General features: G+C 40.4%; 1 protein-coding gene across 9 annotated transcripts in view; it reads left to right on the top strand.

Annotated features, from left to right (window-relative positions):
- Positions 1-17,491, top strand: part of ANKS1B (ankyrin repeat and sterile alpha motif domain containing 1B) — a 746,271-nt gene that overhangs the window by 99,078 nt on the left and 629,702 nt on the right. For all 9 annotated transcript variants that reach the window (XM_050934354.1, XM_050934390.1, XM_050934374.1 and 6 more), the window contains exons 2-3: positions 5,559-5,639; positions 14,133-14,289. Coding sequence is in view for 8 of the 9 variants with exons in the window: in XM_050934390.1 (XP_050790347.1) it covers positions 5,559-5,639; positions 14,133-14,289 (238 nt within the window). In the remaining variant the exon portion in view is untranslated. The remainder of the gene's footprint in view (positions 1-5,558; positions 5,640-14,132; positions 14,290-17,491) is intronic.

Below are 17,491 nucleotides of genomic sequence, written 5' to 3'. Positions count from 1 at the left end.
GGATCATCCCAGGAAAATGGCCAAGGCCCAGGACTGGCCAAAGTAATTAAGGTCCTTCGGTGGCATAGGAGAGAGGCATCCCAGGGCCGATCCTCTCCTCCGTTTTTGGAGGTGAGGGTCAGCGGCACAATGGGGGAGGGAGCCCAGACCTGCCCCCCCAGCAACATACAGAGAGGGGAGGGGAGAGGAGCGGGGAGAAATCCTGGTTTCTCCAGGGACAAGGGAAGTGAGAGAGGAGGGGACTGGGGCAGAGAGGTCCTGGTTTCTGCAGGGGAAAAGAAGGAGAGAAGAAAGGGGGGAGAGAGAGAGGTCCAAGCCACCTCCCTAATTCCTCCCTATTTTTTTTCTTAAACAGCCCTAAAAGTTTCAGAGCAAGGTTGGCATCTCTGACATCTACAGTATGAATAATTTACTGCTGAAAATGTATTTAAAGAAAGAGTCTCTCCACATGACCTAATATAGTGGTTCTCAAACTTATTTGATCGTATCCCCCTTCGTTGTACCTGTAGTCGTTTACATCCCCACCCCACTCCTGACACACAAGTACATATACAGCCAGCCAGCTCTGAAGGCAGAGTGGGGAGTGGTGGTGGCTCTCTGGGCACCCAGCTCTGAAGGCAGTGCCACCACCAGCAGCAGCAGCAGCACAGAAGTAAGGGTAGCAATACCATACCATGCCACCCTTACTTCTCTGCTGCTGCTGGCGGTGGTGCTGCCTTCAGAGTTTGGCGCCCAGCCAGCAGCTGCTGTTCTCTGGTCTCCCAGCTCTGAAGGCACTTGGAGAGAGAGAGCAAGAGATGTTCTGAGACCTGACTTGAAAACCTGACCTTTTCAATCCAAAACCAGACTTTTTGATACAATTTCATTTCACAAAAATGTTTGAAAGGTTTTGTTTCAATTCCATTCCAGAACAAAAAATATGTAACCTTGACATCATTGCAAAATGGAATTATTGTCCTCTGGTCAACTGTACTTTTGAAAACTTTAGCTATGGCCCTTGGTACACAATCTGGCCTTAACAATATAGGCCCTGATCCTACAAACAAACATGTGCTTTACTTTAAGTGTGTGAATAGTCCTATTGACGTCCATAGTTTTGTATTTAAAGTACATAGTTTGTACAATAGTTATGGATTTCAAGTACTTAAAATACATATGTACTTAAATATAAGGACATGTTTAAATGTTTTCAGAATAAAGGCCTTAATAATAATTCTAGATTTAGCTGTATTTTGAATATGTTCTTTCAGTGTTGTATAAACTAAAAACAGTAAAATATTAAATACTATATTCATAGCTGTAAAAATATAGTTACTAATCATCCTCCACCCTTTTAAGGATATATTTGGCCTAATGAATGTGTTGATTTCAGAGAAGAGAAATTAAATTTGTTTTTAAATTATTCCATCATTCATCAGTTGTCTCTAAAGCAAAGTAATAAGCAATGAAAGATAACTTTCAGGGAAAGTAATAAAGCAAAAAAGCGGAAAAGTTAATATCCCTCGAACAACTATTTATTGAATTGACACCATAAAAATAAGGAATCAAATAGGTTGAGATGAAAACAATTTTTGGTCCGGTCTTTTCTACATAGCATTGAATTTGAAATACTCCCTCTTTTTTCTATTGAATGGCAACAATTTTTGTTCTTTGATTTGTCTGGAGGCTAAGCCTAAGTACAGTCATCAGTGACAAATTAGTGGATATGTCATCTTTAGAAGAAAGGAATTAGCATCTAATAATGTTTATTTTGTCAATTTTTTAATATGCCAAAATTCCTTTCAATTCTTCCTTCTTCAGAAAGCTGAAATTAACTATTTTAATTTAAGGCTCCAGAGAGAAAGGTGACTCTTATAGCTGCAAGTTGCTCTCATGACATATTGAGTAACATTTTCAAAGCGGCTGGAGTTCCTATTATTGGACACACAGTGAGAATCTCTGGGTAAAAAAGAATAGACATAGTGCTTTGTATGTATTATGTTAGAACATAGGAAAATTGAAATACACCTTTATAATTCTTGAAAGACACCAAGAAATAGATTTTGCTTCATAATAACTTCCAAGAAGACATTTAAAGCCTGAACCTGCAAGGGGCTGTGTGTCCTCAATTCCTATTGATTTCAGTGGGAGGTGAAGTATTTAGCATAGAATCAAACTGTCCATAATGTATGGTGCCATTTATACAGAATGGCTATAATATTCTTCTTGGAAAAATACAATTATTTATAATTTGGAACTAACTAATCATTCAGGCACAAATACTGAAAAAAGACTGAAATATGGAAATAGATAATCTCTAGTCAACAAATACAGACCTTAATATAAGAGTATTTTAAAAAAATATCTTAGACACATCTAGCCATTTCTACAGCCATGTCTGGTGAATCTGATCATTACAAATGCAGAATTTGTTTTTTAAACCGAATTGCTTCAGACCATTTTCTTTGAAAACACAGCACATAATTCCCTAAGGAAATAAAGCAAGACTATTGTTTGTCTATGAAGGCTGAAAATTATGTTCATACTTAATATGAACCAGGACAGCTGCTTAAGTTTCATAATTCCATGCACTGAAAGTTAAAACATTAATTTTTGAAAAATCTGTATTGTATAAAGTAATATAATACTAAATGCTTCCACAATTTAAAGGGACATAGTTTGAAATTTAATCAATTAAAAATGAATTGAAAGTACTTTCAGGTACTGCATTGATTTTTGTAGTTTTACAATCATATTTTCTTACTTTAAAAAAAGTCCTCCCCCATATTGTTTTGTGAATAACAGGTAATCAACAGGGAAACTGACTGTAAAGGACAAATAATGAAGCTGACTATACACAAATTATTGTCAAATGCACAAAGTTAGCATGCTGAATAAATAGAGAAAACATTTTTTACTGGTTTTTTGGTTATATAATCTTAGGGGTTATTTGTAAAAACAAGAAGTACATATAGCAGGCAGAGTGTGATTTTTAAATTGACAGTATCTCTTTAAAGGTATTGGCAACAACTAATCTCACACTAGTATAAATTAGGAGTAACTGAACTGAAGTCAACAAAGTTATACTGGTGAAAAACTGGTGTATATGAAATCACAGTGTAACTCAATATATTCATTAGAGAATTCCAAGTAACAGAACCTTATTACTGGAAGAAGAGATCTGACTGGAATTACAGAATAGTCATTAATCATTAAGAATTGCCCTAAATGAAGTTCAAGATTGCTATAAAATGAACATATGCAAAATGATTTTTGTAAATAAATATGTCATCAGTATGTCACTTTCCACATACAAGGCATTTCATAGACTCATAGACTCATAGATTCTAGGACTGGAAGGGACCTCGAGAGGTCATCGAGTCCAGTCCCCTGCCCTCATGGCAGGACCAAATACTGTCTAGACCATCCCTAATAGACATTTATCTAACCTACTCTTAAATATCTCCAGAGATGGAGATTCCACAACTTCCGTAGGCAATCTATTCCAGTGTTTAACTACCCTGAAAGTTAGGAACTTTTTCCTAATGTCCAACCTAAATCTCCCTTGCTGCAGTTTAAGCCCTTTGCTTCTTGTTTTATCATTGGAGGCTAAGGTGAACAAGTTTTCTCCCTCCTCCTGATGACACCCTTTTAGATACCTGAAAACTGCTATCATGTCCCCTCTCAGTCTTCTCTTTTCCAAACTAAACAAACCCAATTCCTTCAGCCTTCCTTCATAGGTCATGTTCTCAAGACCTTTAATCATTCTTGTTGCTCTTCTCTGGACCCTCTCCAATTTCTCCACATCTTTCTTGAAATGTGGTGCCCAGAACTGGACACAATGCTCCAGTTGAGGCCTAACCAGCGCAGAGTAAAGCGGAAGAATGACTTCTCATGTCTTGTTTACAACACACCTGTTAATGCATCCCAGAATCACGTTTGCTTTTTTTGCAACAGTATCACACTGTTGACTCATATTAAGCTTGTGGACCACTATGACCCCTAGATCTCTTTCTGCCATACTCCTTCCTAGACAGTCTCTTCCCATTCTGTATGTGTGAAACTGATTGTTCCTTCCTAAGTGGAGCACTTTGCATTTATCTTTATTGAACTTCATCCTGTTTACCTCAGACCATTTCTCCAATTTGTCCAGATCATTTTGAATTTTGACCCTGTCCTCCAAAGCAGTTGCAATCCCTCCCAGTTTGGTATCGTCCGCAAACTTAATAAGCGTACTTTCTATGCCAACATCTAAATCGTTGATGAAGATATTAAACAGAGCCGGTCCCAAAAGAGACCCCTGCGGAACCCCACTTGTTATACCTTTCCAGCAGGATTGAGATCCATTAATAACTACTCTCTGAGTACGGTTATCCAAGCAATTATGCACCCACCTTATAGTAGCCCCATCTAAATTGTACTTTCCTAGTTTATCTATAAGAATATCATGCGAGACCGTATCAAATGCCTTACTAAAGTCTAGGTATATCACATCCACCGCTTCTCCCTTATCCACAACGCTCGTTATCCTATCAAAGAATGCTATCAGATTAGTTTGACACGATTTGTTCTTTACAAATCCATGCTGGCTATTCCCTATCACTTTACCACCTTCCAAGTGTTTGCAGATGATTTCTTTAATTACTTGCTCCATTATCTTCCCTGGCACAGAAGTTAAACTAACTGGTCTGTAGTTTCCTGGGTTGTTTTTATTTCCCTTTTTATAGATGGGCACTATATTTGCCCTTTTCCAGTCTTCTGGAATCTCCCCCGTCTCCCATGATTTCCCAAAGATAATAGCTAGAGGCTCAGATACCTCCTCTATTAACTCCTTGAGTATTCTAGGATGCATTTCATCAGGCCCTGGTGACTTGCAGGCATCTAACTTTTCTAAGTGATTTTTTACTTGCTCTTTTTTTATTTTATCTTCTAAACCTACCCTCTTCCCGTAAGCATTCACTATATTGGACATTCCTTCAGACTTCTCAGTGAAGACCGAAACAAAGAAGTCATTAAGCATCTCTGCCATTTCCAAATCTCCCGTTACTGTTTCCCCCTCCTCCCCCTCCTCACTACCCTGTCCTTGGTTTTCCTCTTGCTTCTAATGTATTGATAAAAAGTCTTCTTGTTTCCCTTTATTCCCATAGCTAGTTTGAGCTCATTTTGTGCCTTTGCCTTTCTAATCTTGCCTCTGCATTCCTGTGTTATTTGCCTATATTCGTCCTTTGTAATCTGACCTAGTTTCCATTTTTTATATGACGCCTTTTTATTTTGTAGGTTACGCAAGATCTCGTGGTTAAGCCATGGTGGTCTTTTGCCACATTTTCTATCTTTCCTAACCATCGGAATAGCTTGCTTTTGGGCCCTTAATAGCGTCCCTTTGAAAAACTGCCAACTCTCCTCAGTTGTTTTCCCCCTTAGTCTTGATTCCCATGGGACCTTACCTAGATAATTTGTGCCTGATAAATTAGCCACTTACATTACAGAAATCTTTACATTCATATTATAATTTCACCTATTTTCAAACATTTTTGTTTGCCATTACAAACAATAACTTTACAATTGTGTTTTATTTACAGCATCTGGCGAGGCCCAAATATAAACTGCGCAGACAGTTCGGGTTACACTGCTTTACACCATGCAGCTTTAAATGGACACAAGTAAGTGCCACGTGCCCAATATTTATGACCATATTTCTCTGGGTAAACTTAAAGCTTGTAGCATAACACTGACTTCTTCTTTGAGTATTGTCCCTATAGGTTTCATTTCAGCTGTTCCTGTATCCGATGTGACTTTGATCAGAAAATTTTAGTAGCAGTGCCCAGTGTTCCCTCTAATTTTTCCCACCCATGTGCGGAATGAATTTTTTTATGTGCACCAATATGGAGGTGAAGTGTGACGGAAGGGAGAGGTAATCAACTCCCAACCAACTTGCCCCCTGGATTTCCCATGGCTTAGGTCAGTCTGACTATCTTGGAGGACTTCCCTGGGGGTGGGAATTTTGTGGAGGAACGGAGGAACCACCCTATACTTAGAGAAAAGGAGGCATTATCAATTAAGTGGGCCATGGATTCCCTCAGGTATTTCCTGCTGGGCAGTCCTTGATCATTGATCATGTTCCTCTATGCTGGCTCCATACTATGAAAGATCTGAACCCACATATAATATGGTGGTGTCTCATGTTACAGTCCAACGGCATCAGACTGCAACATCAGGTGGGAAAGGACCACACTAGAGTCAATTTTTTTTCTGTGGGAAATAGGAGATGGAGGTGACCTGCCTGGAGACTGTCCTTACAACTTGAGGAGTGGGATATGTGATCTGGCATGCCTTCACTCTGTTGAGGAGGAAGCTAACAAGCTCTTCAAAGAAGGAAGCCAATGAGCTGTTCTGGGTCCAGGCAGTACTAACCAGGCACACCTTCAGGGCTTGCTTGGCCTTAAAAATAGAGAAACCTGCCACAGAAAGGGGTGACAACTCGGGGAAGACTCAGAGACTGCTGGTTCTTCTTTGAGTGATTGTTCATGTCCATTCCATTGTAGGTGCGTGTGCTTGCCACATGCATTGGTGCTGGAAGTTTTTTCCCTCAGTGATATCTGTAGCTACCAAAAGGAGGAGGGGTGTCTAAGGATGGACTCTAACCCTGATTAGCACAATAAAAAGCCTGCCAACAAGCTGGGTTCCGAAAGGTGAATGAGAAACTGCCCAAGAGACTGAGCACTCTTTTTTCCCATTTTCCTTTCTTTACTTTGATCCAACCCATCCTTGGGTGGGGGAGGGAAAGACCTTTATTTTGTCCGGCTATACTCTTGTATACCCCAAGCAAGGGAAGGACTCTGAGTGCCAGAGAAGGGAAGCAACCCAAACCGTGGTCTGGTGGGAACTCAAGGGGTCTCCACCCATCACAGGGACAAGTGTAAGACTTCCTAAAGACAGGCGTTCTGCTGTGCCGACAGGACTCATTCAGTAACAGCCTCTAGACTTGTTAGAAGTATGGGGAGCTGTAGCGAGTACCCACAAGTGGTATCTGGCCGGGAGAAGAATGTCAGGCAGCACTGGAGGTGACAGACACAAGGGGATTTTGCCAAAGGCCCAATGATGCCATTTCTCTAATATTACTATAGCTAAGGGATCGGCAACCTTTCAGAAGTGGTGTGCTGAGTCTTCATTTATTCACTCTAATTTAAGGTTTCGCATGCCAGTAATACATTTTAACATTTTTAGAAGGTCTCTTTCTATAAGTCTATAATATATAACTAAACTATTGTTGTATGTAAAGTAAATAAGGTTTTTAAAATGTTTAAGAAGCTTCATTTAAAATTCAATTAAAATGCAAAGCCCCCCAGACCAGTGGCCAGGATCGGGCAGTGTAAGTGCCACTGAAAATCAGCTTGCGTGCAGCCTTCGGCACGCGTGCCATAGGTTGCCTACCCCTGCTATAGATCATATACATGTTACAGTCCATAAGTGCTAATTTTATTTCTAAATTAACAGACACAAGAAAATAATGCTAAGGTCAGTATTGTGAATCCTCCACGTTTCACTCCTGGAGTTAGATTCAGAATAGTCAGTTACTGTCATTTATCTCTCTGGAATTAGCCCAAAGTAATGAATGTAGTCCACTAAACTTTGAAAAAACAGAAACATCATGGGCCTTTTCCTATGATTTATTTTTTGTGCAACTGTGTATTCCCAGTTGTCAGAAGACCAAGGCTTAGCTTGCAAAAACTGCCCAGTTTTTTTAGTGTAACTGTGACTATTTCAGAAAATATGGGAGTATTGAACACAAACCATTGCTTTGCTACTTTAAAAAGTGAAAATCTTAGCAGAAGCATAAATGTTGATATGATATGCAGAACCAGCCATAGATGTCAGGCTAATCATAATAATCTATTAGCATTCTCCAATATAAGGAGAGTATGATGCCTCTTTAGGTCTATTTACATTATCTATTTAGTTAGTGTTTTCATACATTACACTATTTTTTCTTTCAGAGGTTAGGATATTATTTTCAAACACAGTAATTGTTAACCTAACTCTACTTCCATTGAAGTCAAAGGCAGGTTTAGACAGGATTTTTTGAAAGTTGATATAGACATAAGGCACAATCCTTTGGGGTATAAGTACCTCCTGACAGTTGCAGAGCATCCTCAACTCCGACTGACTTCAAAATCAATTCTGAGCATGCTCATTGTAATTTGGTAAGAGTTAGGAATACCTAATGAAGCCTTAATCTCCCCATGACCACTCTGAGAGATCACAACGTACATTTATGCTGCCTATTTTGACAGGCAAAAGAACAGCTGCTTCCTTGAGCAAAGGGATGAGCAAAGCAGGAGCGTCTGCTGGGAAAATTTATATGAGGGAAATTGTAAATATAACGCTGGTACACACAGGTTTCAAAATTGTCCAAAAACACTGCCTGTCTTATCATCAGGGACAGAAAACAAAACAAGAGTGCATTTTTTCTGAAGATCCTGAGATTGGGTATCTGCATATTTGTTACATTCAGTAATATTTTCCAAATATCCAGCTTTTACTATTTTTTCAAAAAAGGAAATATTTCTTTGTGTTTGTAACAAAAGAGCTGTCACAATGTAAACCTGTTAAAAATAGTCTCAAGCCAAACAAAAAACAACCATCTGCTAGTGTGGAAATTAACTCTTCCCCCTTCCCATTCACCTCAATACATTTTTTTGAGAATTTCACATGTAAATGAAAACAATTTACAGTAAAATTAAACAAAGACAATGTCCTTTTCCCCTTTTAATTTTAAATAGCAAAATAAATGAAATGACAAAAGGTACATTAAAATGTTAGGGTTGCAAGTTAAAATCACAAATAGTCAGAAAATTTAAAAAATAGCATTTTTTACAGCAACTTTAATTGGCTGTATTGCAGATATATTGCATTGTCTGTTCCTGCCTTTTTTCTGGTTAAGCTTGTAGGTTATAATAAATATATCAGTATTTACTATAAAATATACAGGATGCACAGTGGAGCCGAATCAACATTGTTACTGTAGTCTTAATTTTGACATTTTCTCATTGTTTGTTTGTGATTTTAAATATGTACCTTTAACATTGCTTTAATGTGGTTATTCACATTTATGTAGAACATTTCTCTTAAACTCCTTTAAAGCTATTTTTTAGCTTTGGTCCATGACCTCTGATTCTTGTGTTCTGTCAACACAGCTTTAATCCTATCAGTTTCATGGCATCCACAGTACATACTCTTCAAATGAGCTGTTAGAAAGACATTCATTCTTTACCTTTTTGATAAATGTCTATAGTAAGTTAAGGTTACCTTGGCACTCTTTGAAAGAGTATACGATAACAAACAATCTTGAACATCAAAGTCTATTTTAGTAAAAGAAGAAATGTTGGCCAGGACATAGAGGTTATTTACCACCAAATGCTTAATATGCTATGTTAGACCTCACAATAACTGTCCTATCAGTAGCAAACTCAGTGCTTTGTAAAGTGCTGTGGGAGACCTAGAGCATGAAAAATGCCTTCAAATCAAATTCAGAACTATTCTAATTACACTTTTTTACCAGTTCATTCTATCATTTCTATCATTGTTCTATTCTGTACCTTTTATATCTCACCAATGATCTTTTTTTACTGCCAGTGTTCATCATTGTGTATCGCAGCCTACTAGTAGTCTAATAAGTTATTCAGGGGATGATATCATACATTCCTTTAAGATGTCATTTATGGCCATTCAGTATTTCTATTGTACGTCCTTATTTTCTATTTGAAATCGTTCTTGGTTATGTTTGTTATCACTCCCAGGTCTTTTTATTGCTTAGTGTTCAGTTAAAAGTATACTCTTAGGAAACTTTTACCTCCCTAGACTTCATTAATTTATATCCACCCAAACTGCAACTTCTGAGCTATCCATGCTCATAAACACTATAGCTTTCCCTGAATTCTGATTTCATTGTTCTATATCATTTGCTGGTTCATCTGATTTGGAGAAAACAAAAGTATAAAATATGTTTTTATTTACTACTACATCTTAGTTGTATTTTGATTAAAATATTTTGTTTATAGAATAAATATTGAACCTAATCCCAGTTGCTGCAGTACTCCATTCATCTTCTATGTTTTTAAACTTTTTACTAGTACAGTATGCTACCCTTTAAACAGCGTATTATATTGTCTCAATCGAGTGGCTCTACTGTTATCCTGAAGCACAACTCCTAGGTTAACTAAGGGTATGTCTACACTACGGGATTATTCCGATTTTACATAAACCGGTTTTGTAAAACAGATTGTATAAAGTCGAGTGCACGCGGCCACACTAAGCACATTAATTCGGTGGTGTGCGTCCATGGTCCGAGGCTAGCATCGATTTCTGGAGCGTTGCACTGTGGGTAGCTATCCCATAGCTATCCCATAGTTCCCGCAGTCTCCCCCGCGCATTGGAATTCTGGGTTGAGATCCCAGTGCATGATGGTGCAAAAACAGTGTCGCGAGTGATTCTGGGTAAATGTCGTCACTCATTCCTTCCTCCGTGAAAACAACGGCAGACAATCATTTCATGCCCTTTTTCCCTGGATTGCCCTGTATGGAGCCCGTTTTGCCTCTTGTCTCTGTCACCGTATGTGTACTGGATGCCGCTGACAGAGGGGGTACTGCAGTGCTACACAGCAGCATTCATTTGCCTTTGCAAGATAGCAGAGACGGTTATCAGTCGTTCTGTACCGTCTGCTGCTGTCAAGGGTGCTCCTGGCTGGCCTTCGCTGAGGTCAGCCGGGGGCACAAAGACAAAAATGAGAATGACTCCCCAGGTCATTCCTTCCTTTATGTTGTATCTAAAAATAGAGTCAGTCCTGCCTAGAATATGGTGTAAATGTACTAGAGAACCAATGTACCAGAGAGCACAGCCACTCCCTGTCAGATCCCGCAGAAATGATGAGCTGCATGCCATTCTAGGGGGTGCCCCTACAGCAATCCCACCTGTTGTTTCCCTCCTCCCCCAACCCTCCTGGGCTACCGTTGCAGTGTCCCCCCATTTGTGTGATGAAGTAATAAAGAATGCAGGAATATGAAACACTGACTTTTTAGTGAGATAAAATGAGGGGGAGGCAGCCTCCAGTTGCTATGATAGTCCAGGCAGGACATTAAACGGTGGGGGGGGGAGAGGAGCCCAGCATCCCGCTGCTATGATAGTCCAGGCAGTACAGAATCTTTTCTTTAGACATGAAAGGGGGGGGGGCTGATGGAGCTCAGCCCCCAGTTGCTATGATGAGGACGGTTACCAGCCGTTCTGTACTATCTGCCAGGAATAACCGGGAGTCATTCCTTTTTTTACCAAGGTGCCCCCAGCCAACCTCACCTGAGGCCAGCCAGGAGCACTCACGGGATGATGACGAGGATGGCTACCAGTCCTTTTGTACTGTACCATCTGCCACCAGGGAGGGGAGAGGATGCTGCTGTTCAGTGCCGCAGCGCTGCGTCTACCAGCAGCATGCAGTAGATATAGGGTGACATTGAAAAAAGTGAAGAAACGATTTTTTTCCCTTTTCTTTCACGGGAGGAGCGGGGGGTGTAAATTGACGAGATATACCCTGAACCACCCCGGACAATGTGTTTGACCCTACAGGCATTGGGAGCTCAGCCAAGAATGCAAATGCTTTTCGGAGACTGCGGGGACTGTGGGATAGCTGGAGTCCTCGGTACGCCCTCCCTCTTTCCATGAGCGTCCATTTGATTCTTTGGCTTTCCGTTACGCTTGTCACACAGCACTGTGCTGTGGACTTTGTATCATAGCATGAAGATTTTTTTCAAATGCTTTGGCATTTCGTCTTCTGTAACAGAGCTCTGATAGAACAGATTTGTCTCCCCATACAGCGATCAGATCCAGTATCTCCCGTATGGTCCATGCTGGAGCTCTTTTTGGATTTGGGACTGCATCGCCACCCGTGCTGATCAGAGCTCCACGCTGGGCAAATAGGAAATGAAATTGAAAAGTTCACGGGCCTTTTCCTGTCTACCTGGCCAGTGCATCCAAGTTCGGATTGCTTTCCAGAGCGGTCACAATGGTGCACTGTGGGATACCACCCAGAGGCCAATACTGTCGATTTGCGGCCACACTAACCCTAATCCAACATGGCAATACCGATTTCAGCGCTACTCCTCTTGTCGGGGAGGAGTACAGAAACCAGTTTTAAGAGTTTTTTATATCGATATTAAGGGCCCCGTTGTGTGGACAAGTGCAGGGTTAAATCAGTTTAACGCTGCTAAATTCGGTTTAAACATGTAGTGTAGACCAGGCCAAAGTCCATCATCCACTTGAGGCAGTTCAAGACACATTTTTGTTGGATGTCCAAGTGTTGGACTCCTAAGAGCCCACATCATGCCAAATCTCAGTCATTTGCTTCCACCAGGAAGTAGTTGAAACACAGCAGTGATTGGACTTGTTTCTTGGTCCACCCCTTTTGGATCAAAGAAGTAGTGGGGCTAACCTTGTTTCCTGTGGCCTTTTTTCACAATCTGACCTTCTCAGTGGTAGGTAAACCCAGCATAAGACGTCCTTCAAGACCCAAGTGCAACGGTCCATTGGACTGCACTGCCTTTATTTGGCCTCCCTGTGCCAGATTTGTCATGTCTTCTTCTGAAGGCAGCAGTGCTCTTTCAGTGGCAAGATATGGGTGTTTCTCCCTCCTTTGTCAAGTCTCTCCGACAGTATGCCATTGTTCTTATTGCAGTGTTTGGGACAGATTTAGGGACCACAGCTATTTTCTCAGGGTTTACATTTGCCTGTATTTTTAAAGTCCCAAGTTCTTAATGTATTAAATAATCTTTTTTGCAGTCTGCTTTGAAGGTACTGCTAGATTTTTGATACTGCCAGTTCTTAAAGACAGGGCCAGCTCAGGCTTTTTTGCCGCCCTAAGCGGCGAAGGGGAAAAAAAAAAAGCATGATTGGCGGCACTTCGGCAGCAGCTCAGTGGCACCACTTCATTCCTCAGCGGCAATTTGGTGGCGGGTCCTTTGCTCTGAGAGGGACCAAGGGATCCACCGCCGAATTGCCGCCAAAGACCCAGATGTGCCACCCCAACCACCTACTTCATTCACTAGTGCCTGGAGCCAGCCCTTCTTAAAGAGCCAGTGTTTGATTGCCAAGAACTGCCTCCACTAGCTTATGGGTGTAGTTAACTTATTAATTATTCAGGGCTGTCAGAAGATCATTCCATCCATGAGAAGACAAATTTACAGGTAGGACACAACTGATTTATTTTTTAGCATACTTGCTAACTGTAGCTTATACCTTACTATCATTTTTAAGCAGAACTTCCTATTGAAATCAATATGGAATTTTGCTTAAAAACCAGAGGCTTAATATAGCTCCTTCTATTTAATCTTTTATTATAAAGTATGGTAAATCTCTACAACTTACAATTTAAAAATGCTAACAGGATCCAGATATAGATGAAAAAATAATAAAGTTGTTTTGTTCCTCATTAATCTTGGGAGATGGAGAGTAAGAAGCCAAAAATGAAAACAGGATTTCCAGGGAGATTAGTAAACACCCAAGTGTGGTATCATTAGATGATCTCTTGCTATGGGACTCTGTCGAGGCAATGTCATGAAGAAGAAAAAGGGGTTACTTACCAAGAGTAACTCTGGTACTCTAAATTTCTGCCTTCCACACTGACCCTCCCTCTTGCACTGTGCTTCAGAGCTCAACTCATAGCAAGACTTCTGAAGGGGAAGAGGAACTAGGGAGTGGGATTCTTATACCTTCATTCTGTGGAATATAAGTCTGAAGGGACATGCATGTGCTCTCTTACTGCCAGCTACTGTTTTAAAAGGTTCAGTGACTATGTGGATAGGCTCGTGTGTCTTACAGTGCGTCTCTGTGGAGGCAATGCATTAAAAAAACCAGCATTACTGTCAGTGAGTAACCTCTTTATTCAGTCAATAAAATAAAGAAGAAACATGAAATTCAGCATTTTGGTCTATGTTTTCCAATCTGTATTCAGTTCTTAGGCAAATTAATTTCAGTAGGTTTGCATGAATGACTGTGGGATTTGGCTCATCAGTTATTAAGGATAAACGTTTTGACAGTGTGTACAAACTTTATAAAATAAGCTGTCCTCTCAATTTTTAGCTTTTTTCCTTCCTTCCCCCCCTGTTTTCCAGGGATATAGTTCTCAAATTACTTCAGTATGAAGCATCAACTAATGTGGCAGATAACAAAGGTTATTTTCCTATACACTTGGCTGCTTGGAAAGGAGATGTAGATATTGTGAAGATTCTCATCCATCATGGGCCATCACACTCCAGAGTGAATGAACAGGTGAAGTGATTAAAAATCTTTGTTTATGTCATCAGAAAATAAAAGTAAGTATTGTTTAGGTTTGACAGAGTTATAGCCAGATTCAGCAAAATATGTCTGTTTTCCATGCAATTTAATGCTCTAGAAACTTATTTTGGGTTTGGTAAAGTCTTCCATGTTGCATGTGTAGAATATATTTTCTGCTGAATTGGGCATAGGCACTAGAGAAACTATATTTAAGGAAGATTGAGACATTGCTATTGTTTCTTGAGTCCTTTTGAAGGCAAAACTTAAGCTTTCACAGTACCGTCATTGTACAATCAAGTACAATAAGCAACATACTCACTTGTAACATATTCACTTCCTTAAAAACTTTTATGCAGTAAATTACAATATTTTCCTATCTATTTGGAATGTAACATAAGACAAATTTATTGTGCATACATACATTACAAACAAATATGGTATGTGTATATATATGTGAGTGACGGGCTAAAAGATCCTACCCTTCAGCTGCATGGCAAATACTGGCAAAAAAGATATCATAGTAGGTAGGGGACAGGGTCTATTCAACAGGCTGTTAACTGGTGATATAGCTGCTGCAAAACCCTCTGTGGTTGTTATACATGTTTCATAATAGTTGCACTTGTGGGATTAGTGGCCAGACGACAGCCGGTCCTTGAGCAGAAACCATATCAACTGACCTCCAGGCTCAGGTATTTTCCTAATCCCACCAGAGCTGTAAATTAGTCTGTCTGATGGCACTACCTGGACAGGAAACCTCTCAGTTCCTTGCAGTATAACAGACTCCCAGCCTGCTCTGGAGATGGTTCCTGTTCCTGCCATAGCCTTGCCTAGGACCCATTCCAGCCTTGTCCATGGGCTGTTCTGATCATGCTGCAGATCTGTTATACACCTGCTCCAGCTTGCATCTGCCTCCTCACCCCCAGACCCTTGGACTCGGACCATCCATCTTTGACTTTTAGCATGTGTCTGGACTTCAGCTACAATACTCATTTGGCTTTGTCTACGGACTCTGATTTCAGTTTTGACCCCAGCCTGTGCCTAGACCCTGGTACCAGCACTGCTCTTATCCCAGTCCGGACCCCTATGTCTGCCTTCAACCTCTGCTCCATCCACAAGGCCTGACTACCTGGAACCAGCACTTGACAAGGACAAGACCAGTTGAGTTATGGGATCACACTGTCAATGTGATGCACTCTTCTGCAATGTGAGTGCTGCTTCTATGAAAGAAAGAAGCAAGGCAATCTCTATAGCTAAACCTGGCCACCAGCTTGAAGGGACTTCTCAGGCTTCCTTATAGTTCCTGGGTTGTTTGTCAGCACACTTTGACAAAGTAGAGCTGGTTGGAGAAAGACGCAAGGCAATCTCTATGGCTAAACCTGGCCACCAGCTTGAAGGGACTTCTCAGGCTTCCTTATAGTTCCTGGGTTGTTTGTCAGCACACTTTGACAAAGTAGAGCTGGTTGGAGAAGATGTTGATTTTTTTTCATGAAAAAATTAGAAAGAAATGGAAACTTTTCATTTTATTAGATTTTATTTTTTTTCATTTTTAAGAAAAATATTCAAAATGAACTAAATGAAAATATTCATTTTGCTTCAAACTGAAAAATTGCATGTCTTTTTTGGGGGAGAGGGAGTTCCCTCCTTTTCTGAATGAAATAAAAATTGCATTTAATTTGTTATTAAATTTTTTCATTACAAAAATCAAACCAAATGAAATTTTTTCATGACAAAAATTTTGACCAGCTGTACTCTAAATCTGAAGAAAAAGGACATTTTCTGCTTCCTGAGATAATGATTTGCCAGGAGCTACTGCTAGTGCACAAAGGAATAATGAACAGATGCTGGCCTTACTGGGGCTGTGCAGGTCCCTGCCAAAGGGCAAATCATCCCTGTTAGCCCGCACAAAGCTCAAGAAGAAACTCACTTGCTAGAGAAGAGGCCCTCCCTGAAAGAATAGATGAGTCAGAAGATGAGGTAAGGGTTGTCAGCCCCTTTCAGTCTATGTCCCTACCCTTAGCAGTCATTAGGTGAAGTAATAAATGCTTCATGAAGGCTTATGCTTTTTAAAAATTCTTTTTTTTCTATCCTCCAGAGAAAAATCCTAAGAGTCTGGCTAAGACCTTCCTTGGAAACTTCTGTAACTTTGTTCAGACAATTATTTGCCTCAGCCTCTAAGACTAAATTCATAAGTATAAGTGCCCAGGCTTTGGCACTCTCTAAGTCTTGTTGTTTTGTTGTGCCACCAGCCTCCCCAGTTTCCTGCTCAGGAAGGTGAGGTGTCAGATTGAGCCTGAGGTGCAGCCTGCTGATTTAGCAAGGAATCTCAAGCGAAGACTGGGAAAATGGTCTGAGGACTGTCTGAACCTATGAGACTTGAAAGGCCAGAGGAGAAACTGGATCCTTCAGAGACACCCTTTTCCTGGAGGTGGAAAAGCAAGAAAAAGCTTGCTCTGTACCTGAAATTTTATGTAGAGAGCATTTATCTTAATGGATGGCAAACAAGATTGTTCAGAAGATGTAACTGTCACAATGCCTGGAGTGGCTCACAGCTAAGAATGCCAGACTCAGGACCGACTGTCAGAAAATAGGGCAGACACCCCAAAGTGGTGGTATATTCTATCATTATATTTCACCAAGCCAGTAACAAAAGTGTACTCCTGCATCACTATATTAGTTTTACCCTGGAGTCACAGAGAGTCCCCTTAAGCATTCCAGCCCCCTTTTACCACCCCGACAAACTGGACTTTATTCTGAAAGGTTATTAAAACCAAATTCATCATGCATTAGGTTACTTCCAGCCCCAGAGGGCCAGTCACTTACCCGAAGGTCAAGGTATACTTCAGATCTCACCAAAGACAATGCTGTAGCCAATCCTTAGTAACTAAACCATAGATTTATTAGCTAAGAAACAAGAGAGAGTTATTGAGAAGTTAACACTGATAAAACTACATTGCAGTGGAATCAGAATTGTAGTCCAAATGATACAGAGATGTAGTGTCTGTTTGCTTTCCATAAGTTCCTCAAGGTTTCCCAGAATAATTTTGGGGTCCTCTATCCAATCACATAAGATTCCCCCTGTCAGAACCCAAGCAGTCCAGAGATGAACAATCTCTCCCAGGATCCAATATTTTATAGATCTTGCTCACAGCAAGACAAGCTGAAAACAGTTTGGCAGGTGTTCCCAGCATAGCATGTG

The sequence above is a fragment of the Gopherus flavomarginatus genome, chromosome 1 (genome assembly GCF_025201925.1).
Source record: "Gopherus flavomarginatus isolate rGopFla2 chromosome 1, rGopFla2.mat.asm, whole genome shotgun sequence".
NCBI lineage: Eukaryota > Metazoa > Chordata > Testudines > Testudinidae > Gopherus > Gopherus flavomarginatus.
Note: the sequence above shows the minus strand (reverse complement) of the source record. Positions and strands in the feature narration are given on the sequence as shown.